Source organism: Zootoca vivipara, chromosome 10 (genome assembly GCF_963506605.1).
Source record: "Zootoca vivipara chromosome 10, rZooViv1.1, whole genome shotgun sequence".
NCBI classification, from domain to species: Eukaryota; Metazoa; Chordata; class Lepidosauria; order Squamata; family Lacertidae; genus Zootoca; species Zootoca vivipara.
In genome coordinates, this window is record NC_083285.1 from 50,093,683 (window position 1) to 50,117,231 (window position 23,549).

The 23,549-nt window shown below is 42.7% G+C and overlaps 1 protein-coding gene across 4 annotated transcripts in view; it reads right to left on the reverse strand.

The window, feature by feature from the left end:
* The window catches only part of TBXAS1 (thromboxane A synthase 1), a 228,716-nt gene that overhangs the window by 164,509 nt on the left and 40,658 nt on the right, over positions 1–23,549 (reverse strand). For all 4 annotated transcript variants that reach the window (XM_035128282.2, XM_035128286.2, XM_035128284.2 and 1 more), the window contains 2 exons: positions 20,450–20,543; positions 696–748 (listed from right to left, as the gene is read on the reverse strand). In XM_035128282.2, coding sequence (XP_034984173.1) covers positions 696–748; positions 20,450–20,543 — 147 coding nt within the window. The remainder of the gene's footprint in view (positions 1–695; positions 749–20,449; positions 20,544–23,549) is intronic.

Below are 23,549 nucleotides of genomic sequence, written 5' to 3' on the forward strand. Positions count from 1 at the left end.
CCCTTAACCTCCTCTTCTCCAGGCTAAACATACCCAGCTCCCTAAGCCGTTCCTCATAAGGCATCGTTTCCAGCCTTTGACCATTTTGGTTGCCCTCCTCTGGACATATTGGGGCTGACAATAATATGCTCTTCCCCCGCCACCTCTGGTTTTCAATTTGCACCTATTATTCTTGCATTTGCTTTTTCCTCAGTCAGTTATATCAAAAATGTCACACAACCCCCATCACCTTTGAAATGTGAGTATGAAACACAGGTACTAAGAGCTAGTAAAAAAAACCCATCATCTTTAAAATGGTAACAACTGGGTGGACAAACAGAAAGACTTTCCTACAGTGCTTTTTTTTTATTAAGTAAAAGAAGAATGAAAGCCCACCAGAAGTAGAAGGTCAAGTCTAGAGGCGGAGTGATCCAAGTGTTGAAGTGTTGAACCAGGGCTGGGAAGATCCGCTTACCTTTGGGCATCATTTGGTAATAATCCCTGGTTCCCATGTTATTCTATCTTGCTGAAAAGCTTAGAACTTGCCAGAACTGACAGCTAAACCAACTCAAAGGTTGCAATCCTAGCCCTACTTATCTGGAAGCAAACCCCACGGAATTCAATAGGACTTAACTTCTGAATAGACTTGGGTAGGGTTGTGCTGGGAAACGGGGAAACAACAACAGCAAATGCAAATGAAATCAAGAGCTCCTTACCCACAAGCAGGTCCATATTCATTTATCAGTTTCTTGTGTTCTTCCCAAAAGCCCTGTGTGGACATAAAGAAACATCGCAGTGTTATAACTAATTCTTTGCACCACTCTTTCTGCTACTTCACCAACCTTCATCCAAAAATCGAATCTGAGAACGCAAGAAGGGCCAATGGCCCCTCTAGCCAAGCATCCTATTCTCTCAGGGGCCATCCAGATGCATGTGGAAAACTTGAAGCAGGGCCCAAGCACAACAGCCCTATTCTCCTCTCCTCTGGGATTCAGAAGAATTACTGCCTCCAACTATGGTGGTAAAACATAACCATCATGGTTAGCAGCCATAGCTAGCTTTATCCTCTGTCTAACCACAGAGCCTAGGGCTTGCTGATCAGAAGGTCGGTGGTTCGAATCCCCACGATGGGGTGAGCTCCCGTTGCTCGGTCCCAGCTCCTGCCCACCTAGCAGTTCGAAAGCACATCAAAGTGCAAGCAGATAAATAGGTACCGCTCCGGCGGGAAGGTAAACGGCGTTTCAGTGTGCTGCTCTTGTTCGCCAAAAGCGGCTTAGTCATGCTGGCCACATGACCCGGAAGCTGTACGCCGGCTCCCTCGGCCAATAAAGCGAGATGAGAACCGCAACCCCAGAGTCGGTCACGACTGGACCTAATGGTCAGGGGTCCCTTTACCTTTTAACCTTCTTTCAAAGCCACCCAAATCCTGAATATTCCTGCTTCGCTGGACGTCCATTATGAGAAAGGGAGAATAACATTTCTCAATCTGCTTTCTCCATGCCATGCATAGTTTCATAAAGTTTGCTCCAAGCAGAAAGATGGGAATCTTCCTATAGCCACACATCTCTCTCATATATACTTCCTTGTGTGGCCTTTGCAGGCAACTCTCATCTTAAGACACCGCACCACCCCAAAACAGCTGCACTGCATGATCCGCTAACAATTGTACCCCAGAGACACTGCAAAGCATCCTGTGGGGTGCACCTCACAGACAGCACACTCCTTCATTTGTGCTCCCAAGAATACAGATGTCCCAAGCAGTTTTTAAGGCTTGTTTGTCCATTGATGATACCGCAATCTGCAGGCATCCAGCCTCTTCAATCCAGAGCGGACTGGGACATACCTTCTCTGTGTACTCTTGCAAGCAAGAATGGAAGCAGTCAGTAGCTGCTCTGTAAGGAGGGCTGTGTTGATCCATAGCCTTGTCCTGCTATGCTCTTGCACTGTTAGGAAACACAGCTTCAAATATATCAGATGTCAGGATGCCATAAATGGATAAGTGTATGCCAAAATGGTTGTGGGCTATCTATCCATTTTGAAGGGGCGGAGAATGCATAGATAAAAGTTAAATTAAGAAGGGTTGAACACTTCGCTTGGAGGCGAAGCTATTTTTTCTTTTTATACTATATTCTTACGGTGAGTGAATTTTATAGAGTATTACTTTAACTTGGCTGGTTTTTAAGATCTGGCTTCTTTTACGGTGCAGAGATATGATCTGTTTCAGAATCATATTTATTGGTGTTTGAATTACAGTCTTTTGTGCCAGTTTCTTGGATGTGCTTGTCATGACTTAAATTGCAATGTCAGAATAACCTCTCTTCGGATCCTGTGTTCTTTTAAACTCTCAGTTTAGTCCTGAGCCGCCTTTCCTGGAGTCAGCCCTAACCAGAGGGCCAAAACCTTAAAATGTTTAATCTAAATAATTCAGTGAAACCACTCACAATACATTTTTCTTCTGGGGGCAGGGGAACAAGCAATAGGTTCCCCTCCGATGGTTTTAACAACTGAGAAGGTCTGTAAGGAAGAGCACCTTGAATTGGACCTGGAAATGAACTGGCAACCAATTCAGCTGTTTTAAAACAGGGGGCATATGGTCTCTAAATGGAATGCAGCCAGTAATCTGGCTGATGCATTTTGGGCCAGTTTCTGAGTTTCAGCCCTATATAATCAAAGTAATGTCGGAGAATGTTAATGCGTTTCGACTCCAGGCCAAAGAGGCAAGCCACTTTTCTGCATAAATTTTAAGAATTTGTAGCACAGTTGTAACCATACAGTGGTGCCTCACAAGACGAATTTAATTCATTCCGCGAGTCAATTCCTTTTGTGAAAAATTCGTCTTGCGAATCGCGGTTTCCCATAGGAATGCACTGAAATTTCTTTTTTTGCCCATAGGAACGCATTAATTAAATTTCAATGCATTCCTATGGGAAGCCGCAATTTGCAAGATGAATTTTTCACAAAACGAATTCATCTTGCGAGTCACCATCAGATCGCAAGATGCATTCGTCTTGCAAAAAATTCGTCTTGCAGGGCATTCTTCTTGCGAGGTACCACTGTACCTACTCAGAGATGAAATCAATGGGACGTACGCGCAAGTAAATGGGGTTAGGGTTGTAGCCTAAACTGGAAAGTCACTTGACCCTTCAACAAAGGAAGTGTTGGAACTGTCAAAGAGTAGAAGGATGATGAATAGAGCCAAATGGAAAGAAGCAGGCTACTGAGCAGGAAACAAATCAAGGAAGAGACCTTTCAAGTATCCCCCCCAAACAACTTTCATGAGGTAAGGAACTGCAATGGCCAAAAGAGCAAGCAGAGTCCTTTATTATAACAAAGCTTCAGTACCAGCAATGTATTTCATTCATTTACTGCCTTGCCCCACCCCAGCCCTGCCGAACCACATACTGAAAACAATGAAGTTTCTTGCGGTATTTGTGATTTCCAATAAAACACAAGATATTCAGATCAAATTATCAAGGCTGGAATTTGAATCTCTGGAGACAGTGAAACAGCAGCTAATAAAGCTGGCAGCAGCGTTTCATGAGGGAAAATAATGCACCAAGAAGATTCACTGAGTGAGGGATTTCAAAGCATTTCTTCTACTTTTTTTAATCAAATGAATCCTTTACTTGGGGTGGGGTGCATTATTCATTGTAAGTCACTTGGGTTTCTTCAAGAAAAGCAGGATAAAAAAATGTCTAAATATTTTCTAATAATACACTGAAATGGACAATCAGTTGCAAACAACAAGAAGAATAGCCATTTCTTTTCTTCTTAATTAATGGAGAATAGTTGGGGCTGGGGTGGGATTTCAGCACAGCACTAATATTAAGTGTAATATAGTAAGTTGCAATAATATAATAAAAAGAAGGCTTCTGCCACTAGCAGCCTAATGCAATGAAGTTTCTCTATTTAATGGGGAAATGTATCTATACCTAAATGTTTCTATACTTAAAAAGAAAAGCCACCCTTAAAAATGCAACTTCAGAACGAGGGGAATAATAGCCAAGGAACAGGAGTTTTCACAATGTCAGATTTGGCTGACCTGAAACTACACTGGTCAAAATGTGCAATCGGGTTACAAGCGCTTCTCTTCTGTTTTACATTCTCCTACAAGGTGGATCACACGTCCACATAAATAATGTGTGAGAGGAGCTCAAAAGATATCTAAGCACCACCTTTGAGAAGTGCAAAGGCTTTGCATATTCAGCCATTTTTCATCTGCCTCTGCGCTGACATCTTTAAGACACACACGTACAGGGAAACCAGCTTAGCGATCATGGCCATAAAATTTTTAGCAATAAAAAGTGTTTGCTTGTTATCAGCCTTATGGGTGAACTACGCACCAAGCCTTCTTCTCTGCCTGGCAGTCGCAGTGGAAGTGACTCAGCAGAACAAGGCTCCCTAAGCTGCACATCTACGGGGTGCAACACAAAACGGTTGGATCTAGCAAGTGGAAAAGTCTAAATAAGTGGCAGCAAAGGAATGCAAGGCTACATATTAAAATGCTTAAAATGCAGTGTAGCATTTGGGCATCAGAAAGGGGGGTGGGCACATCACCTGATTTGGTTCCCTAGGACTGCAGGACTCCTATTCAAGAAAGCTGTTGTCTCTGCACATGCAATGGCTGTTAGAATTTTATTATATTAAATCTATTCAGATCCTGACTTATGGTGGCTATGCAGCCAAAACACGTCTCAGAAACTAGCTCAGACTGTGTCTCAGGGTGTGGGGGACATAATGGCATGCCCTAGAGTAGGGCACAGAATCATAGAGTTGGAAGCAACCAAGAGGGTCATCTTGTCCAACCTTCTGCAATGCAGGAATCTTTTGGCCAATGTGGGCCTCGAACCCACGATGTTGAGATTAATAGTCTCATGCTCTACCAACCAAGCTATCCCTCCTGTCTCATGGTTGGCTGGAACATGGGACAGGAAGACTCCACAATGCAACATGTTGTTGAGTGGACCAGTTGTAGGCCTGTCATCTCTAAATATGTGGCATCTCAACAATATGTACCAGATACAGTAACTAGTACATGCCGTCTTCACACTGTACACATGTGCACACATGCAGTCAATTCAGTAAACCCATCACAAAGCTGAAATTGCTCTAGAAGCCAGCAGAATTTTTCTCCAAGCTTTAAAAAAACAACCACCACCAAGTCATGTACACAACTTGTTTCCTTTGATCATCATCTCTAATAGTTGTCCTCTGTGGGTAATATTCTTAAATTTATGTGTGTGCCATTTCAGATTTTAACACTAACACACACACACACACACACACACACACACAGAGGCATTCTGAATTTAATGAAAGCAGCCTTCCTACCCTTTAGAGTTATTGAGAGGTTAGTGTTATGTAATTAAGTTAATCCTCATTTGTAAAGGCTAATTAACTAAATGCTAATTGAATCTGCATATGACAATTAGCACAATGTGTTCTCATTAGACAATTAAAAAGAATTACCCTGACTAAAATTCAGCAAGCTGTAAATTATTTTGTACCTTTTAAAGATTTTTTGGGAGAAAAGGAAAAGGGGAATATTTCGATGCAATGTTGTGTTTATACACTTGATTAGCCATTTGCCTCATCTCATGAACCAATGCTGCAAATAAATGGCTTTTGCCTATATTAATTCCTCTAAGGCAGGCATCCCCAAACTGCGGCCCTCCAGATGTTTTGGCCTACAACTCCCATGATCCCTAGGACCAGTGGTCAGGGAAGATGGGAATTGTAGTCCAAAACATCTGGAGGGCCGAAGTTTGGGGATGCCTGCTCTAAGGCTAATAAAACATATACCCACTTACTAGGGAGTAAGCTCCATTAAATTCAATGGGACTAACCTTTGAGCAGGCACATATAGAATTGCATTGTACATGTATGCAAGTTTTAGGCTAAGACTAAACAAAAATCACCACCGAAACCAGTCAGAATTTCTTCAAACTGTACAGGTGGAAAGCCCAGGACAGATGCAGTAACAAAATAATTTTTAGCATCTTGGTCCGGTTTCAAATTTGAGTCATTCCTCAATGACTGAGATGGGGAACCTGTCACCCTCCAAATGTTGCTGGACTCCAACGACTGTCATCAGCTGCAGCCAGCATGGCAAATGGACATGGATGATGGGAGTTGTAGTCCAACAACATCTGGGCTACACTGCCTGGTCTATGACCAGCCTTCACAAATCTAGAATCCTCCAGATGTTTTAGAGTACAGTTCCCATCAGCCCCGGCCAGCAAGTTTTGTAATCTAAAACACCCGCAAGACATCAAGGTGGGGAAGGCTTACCTAGATACTTCATCATCCTCAGCTCAACAAACCAAAGTACAAAGTACAAAGTACAAGGGCATCTGCCTCGCCAATATTAAAAACAGGGTCCTGAACAAGATGGGCCCTTAGTCTGATCCAGCAGTGTTCTTTTGATGATCCTCTGCACATGTTTATAAACTAGGACTAAATCCTCTGCAAACAAATTAGGGGAGTTGAGTATCTAGGTTTCGTTAATTCCCTTGGCGAGAGTCCCCTTCTAAGAAGTGGAGCGGAATGCTTATAACTTCTGGGGGAAAGGGAAACAGGAGAGAGAAGGGAAAAGGAATGGAAAGAGAAAGAAGGGAACACAATTGCTAAATGAAGAAATAACAAATTCTCCAGCAACATCATATGGCAGAGATTGGTTCCATACTGTTGAGAGAGATTTCTGAAGAAATGAATGCAGACTGCTATCCTAACAATGGAGGATTCATAGTTAGCAAATGAAAATCAGCCAGAGCAGTTCAGCAGCAGTTTGAGAAGGAGCTGCTAGGAGCAGGTTGATATATAAAAAGCCTGGCAGAAGTGCTGCCTCAACAGTCCGGAGGGTGAATGCAAATTACTTTGCTGAAAAGAGGCTCTTCACATTTTCAATCTTTCCTCTTGTGGAACTCCCAAGGGCTGGAAGATCTTTGGGTTGGCTGCTTATTATATCTTCCAAAAATCAAACAGAGTAGCCTAGTAGATCACATCAAAATTGAGTAGCCTTTTAAATACCTGGTACAGCATTTAAAATACAGGTATCCACCTGTATCCGACCACATCTCCTGCCACTAACAGTTGTTTTATATCTCTGACTGTTGCACCTCACTACTCTCCAGGAGTACTGAACACATCCATATCATTGAACACTTCTGCAGCCCTACTGCCAAAATCCAGGAATATTTTGGTAATGTTATACTGTATACCCTGCCCTGAAGAGACCCTGGAAACCTGTGATTAAATGTCTATCCTACAGAATGTGGAAGGCAGCTGGGAGCCCATGTCCTTCCCAATGAAGGATTTGCAGTGCAGGATACAACAGCAGCCATCCCTGAGAGGCGGCCTTTGCAGTCTCTGCTTAAATGACTCCAGAGAAGGAAAGTCATCTAGGAATAGGTGAATCTGCCAGATTTCCACATCTCTGTGGATTTAAAAAAAGCTTCATAAAAAATCATCAGCATCTGAATACAAAATTCTCCCAATATATGTACTTTTGCAAGCCATTTCTCCTAATGTAAGAACTATTTGTCGGTTGTTTCCATTAATGTACTGCTATACACATCCCTGAAGAACTGCATTGCAAAATTTGGAGCACAGTCAATTTCGAGGGGAAGGTTGAATTTCATGCATATTGTTTTGGGAATAGCAAATTTAACTTTGCCTTTAAATGCAAACTGAAACAAATCTCTCTCCCATCCCTACTATCTCCCAAGGCCATCTGCTTCACTCTAAAATAGTTCTTCTTATTAAGAAGTTTCTTCCGAAGCTTAGTCAAGATCCACTTCCCTACAATATCCACCCATTGATTGGAGTCTGGCCCCCTTCACATTTCTTTTAAAAGCAGCTGGGCATGGAGAGAAATTGGCTTGGATTTAACTCATACGTCTTTGCCACGCTCCCGCAGCAAACCAGCCCCCCTCCAGCTGCTATTTGTCCCATTAGTTACAAACATGTATTCCCCAAAGATTAAAAAGCAGGGAGAAGGGGGTGGGGGGGTCTGTATTGTAGAAACAGTGCAGGGAAGAGGTCAGATTCACTTTACCAACACCATGGTTCTTACGCCCACAACTGCTTCTAACTGAAATGTGATGGGAGATCTTGTCCAGTTAATTGGCCATGGATACAACAGTGTATCAATTAGAGAAATAAATATCATAAACCCATGTCTACTTAGAACTACTTAGAATTGATTGCAACGAGCCTTTCCCCAATTAAGTAGCACAGGATTGTAGCCAAGGAAAGGGAAAGAGCATGAAGCATTTTCGGTGCTTCCCCTGGAATTATGGAGTTTCCTCTTTTTCAGAGCTCTATCAGTAATTCAATAAATATCTGCCGCCTTCTGCTTTGTTGCTGCACCAGGGGAGAGCAGGGAACCGCTAGGTTTAAGCTTTGGTTTGAGAACACTGGTCAAAAATATGACTCGCAGAAACAAATCCTGAGGGCTTCCCTTTGATGGGAATTCAACCATCAATGTGTGTGATATTTTACGAGGCAAAATGTAGTTAAATAGAGAGTTATTAATGCATCCTCTTACTGCAAGATCACACATGCGGTCTGATTACATCTGGGAAGAGAAGCTGTTGCCTACAGTAGTTAATTTCATAAAAAGAACAGCCATGGAATAAAATAAGGCAGAAAGAACAGAAGGCACCGCCTAATGTCAGGCTAATTGTTCGGCCCACTCTTGTCCACAGCTTAGCGTTACGTCATTTTACGTATTTAAGAAAATAAATAAAATGTCACCTCTTTTCAAGAAAACCTCTAGGCAGTTTGCAAAAATACAAAACGAAACATTAGAATTATCGATTTAAAGACATGTAGGCTTTAAAAAATATTCAGAAGACTATGAAAATCAACAGCAGCTAAAAAGAAATAACACACCAAGTGTCTGGATTGGCTTGCGTAAACCAAAATGCTTTAAGCTGGGTACAGTGAAGGTGCCTGCCTGATGTCAGTAGTCAGAGACTCAAAGCGTAGGTTCTGCCACATGGAAAAGTCCAATTTCCTACAAAGAAAACATGTCCCAGGGTAGAAGCCTGAACAACCCTTTCTCAGATGCCTCCATACATGAAGAGGAATCATTTGTACAGAGGGCTGCTCTTGCGGCCCCACCTTCTATGCATGTAGGCTTCTTCCTTATAGACATCCTTGACTAATACATCGGTATCAGGGGCAAAGCCAGCAGCCACACACAACACACAACCAGCCACATTCTAGGTGCTGTTCCCCTTCCTGTGATTCACACACAAAAGAAACTAGAGTCAGGTTAGTTTGTCTACTGACAATAGATTTCTGTCTGATTACACTCCATCTCACTTAAGTCCAAAGTTAAGGAAGTGCATACAAGCTCAAACAATTATTTAAAAGAACCCCCACACCCATATGGGGCATTTTTTACTATTTGCTTCAATTAAAAGTTGATTTCGCGGCAAAGATTTTAATGTGCCGGGTCAAGATGAAATGAAAACAGACAGAATGGGTTGTAATCTAATGCCTCAAGATTTTGCCATGCAGCAACTAAAAACCTGTTAATGCCTTTGGTTAATCTTGCTCTATACTGGATACTGTTAGAGATATGGGTCCCCCCCTCCACTCCACAACATCAATTTGGCAACTATGCACTGACTCTATCATTTCCAGAGTAACAATCAATACTGGAATAATGTTTGCATAAATAGCTATGCTTTGTGGGAAACCTTTTGGAATAATTTCAACACTGTGGTCTTTCTACAACATGTGATGCAGTAATGTTGCTTCCTTGACTTTAATTATCAAAAAACACTGCATCGGTGCTGTGTGTGCACATGTCTTTATGGGTAATTGCGCTCTCAATAAAACAATTTAGCAGGCTATTTTAGGATAACTTTAAAGGGCCAATGGTCTTTTGGCAATTTAGCAGGTTATTTTGGGATCATGTCAAACACTTTGTTTTGTTTTTATCTCTTTTCATAGAATTGTAGAATTGGAAGGGATCCCCAAGGGTCATGCAAGAATCTCAACTAGGTCATACATGACAGGTGGCCATCCAACCTCTGCTTAAAAATACTCCAAGGAAGGAGACTCCGCCACCTCTCATGGGTGTCTGTTCCGCTGCCAAACAGCTCTTACTGCCAGAAAGTTCTTTCCGACGTTTAGTCAGAATCTCCTTTCTTGTAATTTGAAATCTTTTAAATTTAAATAGTATTGTTGTTTTTTAAAAAAGGGAAACAAAAAATTAACATACCTAGATTCTTTCGTCATGTAACAATACCTCAGATTTAAACCAGGAGGAGAAGTTGGGAGAGGACTGTCCCCAAAATAACAAATAGTCCAGATATTACATCAAATGCTACCTTGTGTATATCACAGGAAAAGAATCAGAGGTGCAATGTGGTGCGCAGAGCCAGTCCTACCATTTGGCAGGGTGAGATAACTTCCTCAGGCAGAAGATGCTGAGGAGTGGCAGTCAGGACCTGCCCTTAAGCTTGCCTGCTGCCCTCACCACCAGTGTGGAAAGTTAAGATTGAACTGCTTGTCCAGTCAGCTTCTGGGCGAGGCCATCTTGTTCTTTGACTCAAGACATCCACTACACTACCAAGCAAAAAGGATGCTTTTACCTCCACTTTCCAGAGACCTGAGGCGGGTGGTGGTAGGAGGGAAACTGAGTCCGAAAAAATGGGAAATCTAGCAGCTGCCATTAACAATTTTAACAATGCAAAAATGGAGACGAACCAGGGTCTGTAATTTTGCCAGAAAATAGGGACTGTCTTTCTTCGAACAAATAGGAACACGCCTGCTTTGGTGAGGGGAAGGGGCAACTCCAAGGAGCTGGCATTTCAAACACTGAAATGGATTTATCATTCTCTTTCAGACAGCTACATCTGGCAGCTTCACCATGAAAGATTTCATGGAGCTGTCATCGCTGCTGTTGCTGCACCTCCCACATCCATTTTGATTACAGGCTTGCGAGAGTCAGCTTTTTCAACCTGCTGTCCAAAGCAATGGTTAGTTGCCTCCTCTAATGAGCCTAATTTCATACGGTTCTCATTAACGGGGGAGATCAGCTGCTCTTCTTATCAATACTCCTGTCAAGTGAAGGTTCAAGCAGCCTTCTCTCTGACAGAGCTCTATTGGGAGGGTCAATTCATTGCTACCGTGCCAAAAGGCTGTGTGTTTAGCATTTGGCCCAGATATGGTTCAGAGAAGAGGAGGCTTGCTGTATTTTCTTGTGGAACAGTGGTGATACACAACAGCTGGCCTGAAGATGATGAGTTCAAGAGGAGCTTATACCTTCCCTAGCAAAACGTTCAGGTACTCCTAACTCATGGTTTGAGAACGCCAGTTGTGAGAATGTAATTAAAACCAAGCAAATAAATGATTTTTTTTTTAAATTCTTTTTATTGCGTTTTCTATACATATGTACAACATACATACATTTCCAATACATTCAACAACCAAAATCGGAAAGGAACATGCACCACCAAACATGCGATACAGCTAGAAACGGATGTGAGTTTTTACAAGTATACAAATATAAAAATTCCAAAATATATCTTATTATTTTTAAATAAACTGAAAATTATTACAAATTCATCCACTTCGTTGCGTGTTTTGTTTGTTTCAATTCCTTTTCCCATTTATAATCTGTCCTCTTCTGTTTTCCCTATAATCGACTTCCACCTCTCTATCTTTTGGTCTTATTTTTCCTTTTAATCGGTTTTGCGCTCTTTAACATTATTCCCGTCATAAATTACCTTGCGATTTAAACATAAATTTCTGACTTGGGTTGCTCTAACTTGTTGCATTTTGTGATGAGAACCAACTGGCGTCTTAAGTTTTACCATACTCCTTTAAATATTTTGTAAATTTAATCCATTCCTTTTGGAACTTTTGTTCCTTCTGATCTCTTATTCTCCCCGTTAGCCTAGCCAGCTGCATGTATTCTGACATTTTCTCTCTCCAGTCCTCTATAGTCGGTAGTTCAGTTGATCTCCACTTCTTAGCCAGAATAACTCTCGCGGCAGTGGTGGCATACATGAAAAGGTTTTGATCCTCTTTTTTTATATTCCTACTCAGTATACCTAGTAACATCTCCTCCGGTTTTTTAGGGAAAGTGTATCTTAATAATCTTTTCAATTCATTATATATTTGCTCCCAATAAACTTTAACCTTGTCACAAAGCCACCATAGATGGTAATAGTCTCCCTCTTTAGTAGAACACTTCCAGCAATTTCTGTTTTTGGTTTTATTAATTTTGGCTAATTTAACAGGCGTTAAATGCCATCTAAACATCATTTTCATGATGTTTTCCTTCAAAAGAGTGCAGGCCGTGAATTTAATCTGGTTTTTCCATAAATTTTGCCATTGGTCAATATTTATGTTGTGGCCTAGATCTATTGCCCATTTGATCATGCACTCTTTAGTGATTTCGTCCTTTGTATTCCAATCCAGAAGGAGGTCATACATTTTTGTTAACAGTTTGTTCTTACCTTCCACAATTTCTGATTGGAATTTAGATTTAGTTGTCTCGAATCCGTGATTTTTATTATCATTTTTGAACAGGTCCTGAATCTGGTAATACTGGAGCCATCCTATACCTTCTTCTTTCAGTTGTTCATATGATTTAATTTTCCAGCCCTCTTTAGATTCAACAAGAATGTCCTCATACCTTAACCAGTTCTGCTCCATGTTTGTTCTTTTTATTGTCAAGATTTCTGTTGGTGACAGCCACCTTGGAGTTTTTCTTTCTAATAAATTTTTGTTTCTGGCCCAAACTTCGTATAATGGTTTCCTAATCACGTGTGATAGGAAACCTCTATGCGATTTAACCTTATCCTGCCACAAATAACTATGCCAGGTGAATCTGTTATTAAATCCTTCTAGATCCAAAAGGTCAGGGTCTTTTAATGAAATCCACTCTTTTAGCCATACCATGCAGGAGGCCTCATAATATAATTTGAAATCTGGCAACGCAAAGCCACCCCTCTCCCTCTTATCAGTTAGTATCTTGAACCTAATCCGTGGTGTTTTCTTCTGCCATATAAATGATTTTTTAATTTAAAAAAACCACAACAAGGTTATATTATTATTAATATGTGAGAATTATTTATGTTCTAAACGTTGTGGTAATATTTCCCTTCACCCCTGACCTTCAAGAGGGCTCTATTTGAGCTATAAACAGAGTAGGCTTATTTAAAAAAATTAAAAATGGAAGTCCCAGGTGCCCTTTTTGTAGCATCAAAAACGTTTCGCCTCCAGGTGCATCAGGTTAAATAAACAACTGCCCCATGATCTCCCTTGCCAACAGAAGATTTTGGGAGCACACTCCATTCACATGAGTAGCTGGTTCATTCCAGAATCAGCAGGAGAACCTGGACCAGCAAACGGTCTTCTGGACTAGCGAGTACCCCTTGACCTGTTCTGCTCCACGCAATCAGCTGAGCCTAAAGCCTGCGCCGTTGAGCCAGCTGAACGCATAACACTCTTTCCACTCCCTCAGTCATGAAAGTTGTACACTTTCCAGCATGGAGCTGCTCCTAGCATCTCTCCTCCCTCTTCTTCATCTGGCACAGATCCTGCACAGATGTTAATGAGGCGTTCTGAACACTGTTACAGACCTGTTAGGCTCACTAGTATTTAGAACAGCTACCTCATTTTCCCACCCCACATTAAAAAAAAGATACCACAAATTTAGCCACAAGATGATCTCGGCTGATTTTGCGATGCCTGAAAGGAACACGGGAAGATGCTTTATGCTGAGTTGGAAAACATTGGTTCATTTAGCGCAGACTGACAGTGGCTCTTCGGGGTTTCAGACTTTTCTGGAAATGCCAAGGATTGAACTTGGGACCTTCGGCATGCAAAGCGTTTGCTCTACCACTGAGCTATGGTCCTTCCCCTTAAGCAGGCATCTACATGACAGGCTCTGAGCAGCCTTTGACAGGCAACGTGGCTCCACACATATTAGACCTGCATTTAGAGACTTCAGCAAGAAGAAGACACATTAGGGACTTGGTTGACAGGGATATGCATTCAAAAGGGGCATGGAGAGAAATGAAGTGGAAACAGAAAACATGCACTAATCGAATAATTTGGACCAAAGTGCATTGCATTCTTAATTAGGCTAGCACGCACTAACGCTGCAGCAACACATGTACCCCCCAGATTGTGGCAAAGCCAATTTTTCCACCTCCATTCATAGGGTCAGTGTAATTGGGCATTCTGGTCTCTCCCTTTTTTTTATACCTTCTTCCAGAAATGAAGTGTCATAAAAGCAAGGTTCCATATTTATGGAGGTCAGGAAGGTGCAAACAAGGAGCATAAGGAGGAGTGATGGAAAATGTAAATAAATCCAAATATGAGAATCTAGCTATGCCTTAATTTACTCTGACCATAAGCTCTTTATTAAATGGGTGGCCTCTGGCAGAAAGGTCACTCCACCTGTAGTTCCTCCATTATGAAGTACCTTCCTGTCTCCTTTGCTACAAAGATATTCTTCCTGCACAGCTCTCCCCTTGCCTGCTGCCACACATGCTGCTCTAGTGTGCCGGCTATATTTAAGAAACGATTACCGTACCGTGGTACCTCTGGTTAAGAACTTAATTCGTTCCGGAGGTCCATTCTTAACCTGAAACTGTTCTTAACCTGAAGCACCACTTTAGCTAAGGGGGCCTCCTGCTTGCCACCATGCCGCTGGAGCACGATTTCTGTTCTCATCCTGAAGCAAAGTTCTTAACCTGAGGTACTATATCTGGGTTAGCGGAGTTTGTAACCTGAAGCATTTGTAACCTGAAGTGTTTGTAACCTGAGGTACGACTGTATTTTTCTATGTATAAGACCATGCTTTAAAATTTGGGCATTGTCTTATACACGGATAGTGAATGTGGGGGGGGGGGTGCGATTAATGGCAGCAGCAAGCAAGAGATTGAGAACAACAATTGGGCGGGTGATTGGGGGCTATGGCAAGGCCTGCTGGTGATTGGCTGTGGCTGTGGCAATAGGGCAGGCGATTGGCAGCTGTAGTAAGTGGGAGGGTGGGCTGTTGGTGGCGGCAAGTGGGCAGACAATTGGTGGCTGCGATAAGGTGTGTGATCGGCAGCGGCTGTGGCAAGGCAATTGGCAGTGGCGAGCAGGTGGATGAGCGATTGGCGGAGGTGACCTCCCCCACCCCCCAAAAAGCTAAACAACTAAATTTCTTAATTTTGGGTTTAAAAAATAGGGGTCATTTTATACATTGGGGGTGTCTTATACGCGGGAAAATACGGTGATAGACTGGTATTGGTATAACAGCTAGGAAAGCAAGTCTGGTATTTATATGTCAAAAAAGTGTATGCATTTGTGGGCTACAGGTCTTCTATGACTTGGAATTTCTTACCTCTTATATAAAACAGGATGGGGAAACGGTGGGATCCCATATGTTGGGCTGGACTCCATCTCACATCAACCAAAGCCAGTGTGGCCAGAGTCATGGATGCTGGGAGCTGGTGTCCAGCAACATGTGAAGGGTTGCAGATATTCACAACTATGGGAGATCAGACTTGACCCTGCAGGCAACTCTCCATTTGTGCACATCCAAGGCATGCGCGACCACACACATGCGCCTATCACAGCAAACCTGGAAGTGGCACAAATGCAGCAAAATGGCATGAAAACAGTGCCTAACAATCCCACAAGCCTTTGCAAGTGGAATCCCAGGAGCCCTTGCACTGACCATTGAGTCCTGTGGAGAGTTGGGAGCTTGAGCAAGGAGCTTTGGAGGGAGCAATTGTGGTGGAGTTTGGCAGATCTGGAAAGTGCTGCTGGGTTTTTCCAAGGGGTTTCCAAGGGTTTCCAGAGGTTTAGAGGATGTTTGCAGGCTTTTTCAATAGTGTCCTAATATATGTGATTCATAGGAGCCGACTCCTAGGGGCCCAGGTCCCTTCAGCCCCCAGAATAAAATATTTGAGCCCCCTCCCAAGATTGATGAGCATTGCCATTCAAATGGTGTCTGTGCACCACGTCTTGTGATCAATTATGCGTCGTGGGGCTTACCTGCTGCCACCACCCACTGTATTCAAGTTGGCATCCCTGATGCAATTTCACTTAAACACGCAGTGCCTCGGAACGTAACCCCTGAGTAAATGGGGAGTTGCATGCATCACATTATTGTAGCACATGTTTTAAGGGAGAAGGTTGCAGCTTATGGGAAAGACTTAATACTAGAGACCCCCAAAAGCCATTGCCAGCCAGAATATGACACATACAGTTAGCCAGTATGCACAAAATGTCTTGCAGCACACAGAGGCAGTTCCAACAAGTTTCCACATAGCAGTCTTCTTATTCTAGTGCAGGCACCCCCAAAACTCGGCCCTCCAGCTGTTCTGGGACTACAACTCCCATCATCCCTAGCTAACAGGACCAGTGGGCAGGGATGATGGGAGTTGTAGTCCCAAAACAGCTGGAGGGCCGAGTTTGGGGGTGCCTGTTCCAGTGGGAAGTAGTGCTCAGTCTCCTGCCCCTCAAAGCATCTTCAGTAAAACTGGGAGCACCCAGCTTAGCAGCACTTCTTGCAATGAAATCCTAATGAAAATAAATTGATACGTATTTACACATATGCCGAGGAGCATATGGTTAATGCGTTTAGACATCATTAACAAAGTTAAGTCTCAGCTAAATTTGTTGGCTTCTGTATGAAGACTGTTCTCTACAGCAAACCAAAGCTGACAGTAATTTTAGCTCCACCGGAGCTTCTTCTTTTTTTAAGTATCCCTTTTTTAAAAAAAATGTGTTCCCGACCTACCTAGCAAGTTTCACAAGTACAGTCAGGGCAATTTGGTGCAGGTGTTTAGTCATCCTTTGGAAATGCATTTATGGTGCACGCTTCATTAACCTCCTGATGACGAGTGCTGCTGTTGTTTGAGGTTTTGGCCATCACAAAAAAATGAATGAAAACTGACAGTACAGAGCCCTCTCTGTGCATTGTGCACAAAAAGAGAGGAAGTGAGGAGAGGGGCTCAGGAGCCTTGCTTTGGGCACCACCCACCTGGCACACAGCTTTCCGCTCCCCAACCCTGTTCCCACTTTTCATGCCTTAGTGTGTTAGCCTGGCCATCAGAGATGGCGGAGAAACTTTTGTGTGCTTTGTACATCCAAGCAGCTTCTTTGATTCTGGAACCTTGCACAACCAGGGCTTTAGAACTGGGGAAGCCTCTGCACAAAGAGGTAGATGTGTAAATGCATGGAGGCTTCCCCATCTCAGGCAGCCCCACCAGCATATGGGGAAAGGCTAAAAGCACAGGACTTCTGCCCCAACCCACCTCAACTTCCCACTTTGACCGAGTAACGCATGAAGAGGGCTTTGAGAAAGATTACTCTCAAAGCATGGGCTGAGAACAAGATAGCTCAGTTGGTAGAGCCGGAGACTCTTACTCTTAGGGTTGTGGGTTCAAGCCCCACATCGGGCAGAAAGATTCCTGCATTGCAAATGGTTGGGCGGACTCTAGATGATCCTCGTGGTCCCTTCCAATTCTACGATGCTATGATTCTGACACAATTTCATAACCTTAACTTGAGAATGCATAATATGTTGATGTTTCAATTATTAAATCAATATGTTAATGCTTTAATTGCATATATACTCTGTGTGAATTGCCCAAAGGACCTTGTCAACAAATGTTAGATACACACCCTCACCCACCCACACACACCAGTACATACATGGAACTTTTTTAAAATCTGTGTCTCTTTAAGAAAATGGATTTGCATGTGAAAGTATCAGCCTCACAAGTCAGTTGGGAATAAACTTAATATGGGTAATTGCACTTTACTTTATGAAATTATACTGCCTGATAGGAGTTGTTGCCTGTTTTCCCATTCTCACAGTTCCCTTGAGAAGAATTTGGGGTTTTAAAGTGTGAAGCACCCTCATTTTCAAGACAATTAGAAATGGTCTTTTGCAGGGTTGCATCCCCTGGTTGGATTTGTTTTCGCAAATGGATCTCCCCTGTGAAACCAATGGTGGGGCATTCAGATTTTACTGCATATTGCTAAAATGTAGAGACAGCAGATTAACTCTTGAAACACAGTTTCCACACTTGTTTTCCAACCAAGCCGGCCAAGAATATTGTTAGAACTGAGATACATTCTCCTACCCTATGTATCAATTAGAAGCAGTATTTTTTTATATTATGAATATATATGACAATGGCTTGCCTAGTGCAGCTGATGGTTCACACAATTTTGCACAGGTTTCAGTATGAGCCTTTTATACAGGCCCTTGTCCAAATGGGGGAACCAATAGGAGGGAATTTGTTGTTGTTTTTTAGTGAGCCAAGGCTTCCTTTTTTTCAGTCTGTGTAAATACCAGACAAGGGCCATGTTAAGTACTCTCCCCCCTTCAATTTCCATTCTGTTTGTCTCTCCAAAAGCAACACAACACCACAACACAAGCATTTTACTATCTCTGCAAGCCGTAATTAAAACGAGGGCTGCAGACAATATACCTTCAGCTCATCATTTGTCTCTTCACAGACCTATTCAGTTTATGGTTTCCAGTTTCTACAGCTCCTGTCTCTCAAACCTGGGAGACTCAGAGTTCTGGTTCCAAAATTACACCAGGGTTGATTTCAAGCCACTCTGTGCACTTAGCAGTTTGTTTTCCTTTACTTGCTTATCAAAGGGTGGGGGGGGGTTGGCAGATGGGGACCCGCTGCCACTTTGCCGCCTCCACCCTCCCGGCGGCTATAAAACAGTTCAACCCAGCCAGACCAAAATCTAAATTGAGACAAAGCTCCCTGCTCTTCCACCCCTCCCTCCAACTCAGCCCCCATTTTCCATTCAGCAGAAGTGGGCCACTCGGAGGCAGCAGCCCAGGAGCTACAAGTAGGCCAGACGAGAATAAACAGCGCAAACAAAGAATATCCTGTCCACTCTGAGAGAGGCTGAAGGAAGAGTGATGTCTCCATTAAAATTCAAGGCAGGGAAGCGGCACGCAGCCTGTCAGCAGCCTAGTTAATAAAATGAAATAAAAAGGCGAGGGGGAGGGGGGCAGTTTGCAGTGGAGAGGATGAAGGAAACCATAGGGTAAGGGTGCAGCTGCAGACAGAGCCACAAAAGCCGGGCACTTCACAGTTTTAAGGTTTTCCTCCTTAAGTGAAAAGGGTGATTCCAAACAATTCTCATTAAGGTTTGTATTTCCCCCTCCTCCCCTAAGGAGCTCAGGAGGGCCTTCTCAGTAGTGGCACCCTCCCTATGGAACATCCTCCCTTCAGATGTCAAGGAGAGAAAGAACTACACAACTTTTAGAAGACATCTGAAGGCAGCCCTGTACTGGGAGGTTTTCTATGTTTGATGTTTTTTAATTATGTTTTTAGATCTGCTGTAAGCCGCCCAGAGTGGCTGGGGAAACCCAGCCAGATGGGCAGGGTATAAATAATAATAATATTTTATTTTAATTTTTTTATTATTTTATTGTTAAGGATGATACACATGCCCTTCCTGCTCTGAAGAATGCAACAGCCCTGTGAGGTAGGTTGAACTGGTTACCCCGTGAGCTTCAAGACAGATGGAAGACTGAGCCTAAGCCTCCCCCAGTTTAAATCCAACATCTCATCCATGCAGTTACAGGGAACATAGGAGACTTATCCAATGGATGCATACAGATTGCTGCTAATGCCATGTATGCTCGCCTTCAAGCACCAGTGATGGAAGTGCACTGGAGGTGGAATAATTAGTAAGGTGTACACATTACTTAGGACATGGGTGGCGCTGTGGTCTAAACCACTGAGCCTTTTGGGCTTGCCGATCAGAAGGTCGGCGGTTCAAATCCCTGCCACAGGGTGAGCTCCCATTGCTTGGTCCCAGCTCCTGTCTACCCAGCAGTTCGAAAGCACGCCCAAAAAGTGCAAGCAGATAAATAGGTACCGCTCCGGCGGGAAGGTAAACAGCGTTTCCGTGCGCTGCTCTGGCTTCGCCATACTGGCCACATGACCCCCCAAAACTGTCTGCGGACAAACGCCAGCTCCCTCAGCCTGTAAACCGAGATGAGTGCCGCAACCCCAGAGTCGTCTGTGACTGGACTTAACTGTCAAGGGTCCTTTACCTTTTACACATTACTTGAGGCTAAGATCCACAAGTAGTAATGATGACCTGTGTGGGATTATAGAAATTGGGCTTCTTACCACTGAAAGCCCTGTCCAGAGGGAACCAATTTGGTTTGGAACACTGGAAACATATAGCTTGTAGACTCCCCCATCGTTGTGCAACTGAAGTGGAGAATAGTTAGAATCTCCAAAGGAAACCAATTTCTGGGATTTTTATGGTTTTCACCAGATTTTGCTTCAACAAGCAAGGTTACTGTGAACTTAAAAACATGGAACCCCTCCCGCTCATGGATTTACGTTGCATTCAACTGTGAAATGCAAAAAGAAAAATGGCAGGAAGCCAGTAGAAACAGAAATCCAGAAAGAGGCACCATCTCCAGAGTGTGTGTGTTACCTACCTCTCGAAAGTATAAAAGGTTTCCGATGAAAGGCAAAGGTGGAGGGTGGCGGATGCCCACTTTCTCCAGCCTGGAGAAGCCGGAGGTGGAATACCTGCAAAACAAGGAAAGTAATGAGGTTTGCGCCAAGCCTTGCTTTAAGATTTAATGGATGAAAAGTCTCATGACTAAAAGGAAGAGAGCCCAAGAACCTAAGGAGCAGAGCCAGAGTGGAAAATCTCCTTCCCTTGGATATTTGCAGTATGAGACTGGACAGGCACTCCACAAGGACCTTACTGGATTCTGATTCCCAGTCATGGGATATCAAGAAAAGGCGGCTGGTGACCAAATACAGGCAAGGCACTCAGTTTGCAGATACACCTGATAAAATCAAATTCCCAAGCCTCTTAAAAACCACTCAGCCCGTTTGTGGCTTTGATTAATGATTTACACACAGTGATCAATTGGGAGGGGAGGATAGGGTTATTGATTCTATTATTTCATTCCATTGCCTTTGATTGTGTTCATGAGCCGTTTGCAACTTAATGCAGGATCTGGTAATTATTAAGACAACTGCTCTACTGCTAGCAGGGAGATATCAGAAGGCAATGATGGGCTCCTGTACTGTCCCCTACAGGCACGGAATCCAGAACCATCCTTTTATTGATTATACTAAGACATCATGAGTTCAGAAATCAAACTAGTTAGAAAATATCCTCCTATTTTACAACAAGAATATCCCCTTTCCTCCCTCGTAGTTTCCAATTAGCAGAAAGTTTACCTTTGCATTAGACACAATTATTTCAGATTTATAGGCCTAGTAGACACCTAAACTGAAACCATATTTTTTTGTCTCAAGAAAACCAATAGCCACCAGACAGCAATGATGATTTGGCACTTCGTAGGCTAGATCTCATGCCAAAACCTTCAGAAATAAGGATATACACAGCACACGTACATACTACAGATGCCATTCCTTCTTTTCAGGAGGTCAGAAACAAGGAGGTCAACATTCACAAAGTCTTCCTTCTTCTAAACTAACTTATTTTGTGTGCGTTTTAATTAATGTATTGTCAACCACTGGAGCCCTTGTGACAGGGGATGTTAAAAATGCAGGTATTATTTATTCATTTTATATTGTGCCAGAAATGTACTAGGTGCTAAAGAATAAAGTCCAAAAATAGATTTTCGCACATCTTCCAGTCTTTGACAGAGGAAAACAGGTACAGCACACTTGCTGTATATATTAAGTGGAATGGTGAAGCAATAAGCAATGTGGTGGGTGAGCAAAGTAAAAAGAGCTGGTAACAACCCCCCACCCAGGAATTTGCAGACTGTTAACATCTACCTACACCTTACTTGCACAATGTAGAAACCGCATCTGAAGTTAAGACTTCTAAACTTCTGCTTATTTTTACTGAAACGGATCTTATTCTTCAAATATTTAAAGGAACTTCAGGAATGTTAAAAATGTTGTGTGCACTAGAAAAGTCAGAGGCTTCCGTTCTCAAGTATTGCAGTCTACAGTCTTGTGCCAGGCAAATCAGTACAATTTCTTATTTAATTTAAAACTGCCCTTTCATTATCGCATTCCAGGGCAGTTTACAGAACATAATAAAACAGCAATACTATATCAAAAACAACAAAAGCAAGCAAAGCCACAGTAAAAGAAGTTATCATTTCACTAAAAAGCTCGTTATTAAGATCAGCAAATGCTTGGTTAAATGCGTACGTATTTAACAGATGCCGAAGCACAATGGATGTTGGTGCTTGCTGTACTTTACAGAGGAAACCTTCCATATTAGAAACAAGGGCCACATTCATGTCATACATTTAAAGCACCATGATACCACTTTAAACAATAATGGTGGCTTCACCCAAATAATTCTGGGAGCTGCAGGTTATTAAGGGTGCTGTTAAAGGTAAAGGGACCGACTCTGGGGTTGTGGCGCTCATCTCGCATTATTGGCCAAGGGAGCCGGCATACAGCTTCCAGGTCATGTGGCCAGCATGACAAAGCCGCTTCTGGCGAACCAGAGCAGCGCACGGAAACGCCATTTACCTTCCTGCTGTAGCGGTACCTATTTATCTACTTGCACTTTGACGTGCTTTTGAACTGCTAGGTTGGCAGAGCTGGGACCAAGCAATGGGAGCTCACTCCGTCGCGGGGATTCAAACCGCCGACCTTCTGATCAGCAAACCCTAGGCTCTGTGGTTTAACCCACAGCGCCACCTGCGTCCCTAAGCAATATGGGTGCTGTTAGGAGACCCTTTATTCCCCTTGCAGAGATATAATTCCTGGAGTTCCCTGGGAAGAAGGATCAACTGTTAAACCACTCTGAGAACTGTAGCTGAGAGAAATAGGGCTCTCTTAACAACTTTAATCCCCCTTATTAAACTACAGCTCCTGGGATTCTTTGGGGAAGCCAAGAATGTTCAAAGTGGGCATCATAGTACTTTAAATGTACAGTGTGAATATGGCCAAATCTGATACCCGCTCATACGCATGCCTTTGCTTTAGTAAGGAACAGATGAAAGTTGTTATGTATTGAGAGAGGTGGTGCGATTTATTTATTTTTTAAGCTTAAAATGCAATTTCACCAAGCAGTATAAAATTTCATAACATTTTTTCATCATGTAATTACATGCCTTAATTATGTAATTTGACATCTTAATTGCATAATTAAAAGGACATGATGTTTCAGCTTAATTAGACAGCCTAATTATTATGCAAGTTCATATACGCACATTGCGATCCTCTTTGCAAATGCAGATAGATAGATCTTCAGCCATTTTCCTACATGTCAATAGGATGAATACATTCTGATCTGAATATATAAAGATGCACATATAAATGGAAGGAAGCACCTGCCCCTACAGTAATATTAGTATTATTTGCATCATAATGATTAGAGCGGGCTGCACTCTTCCATCCCTTACACATGGCAGTGGCATCACTTGGCAAAGGCATATCCCACTTCAACACACCTGGAAAAGGAGCAGGTTGGGATCTCAGTGCAGTCCCAACTGCAAATATTGAACTGCTCAAGGAGTCATATTAAGATATTTGTACGTTCTTCTCTTGCTCACACACATATGCTCAGGCACACATGCAGACTCA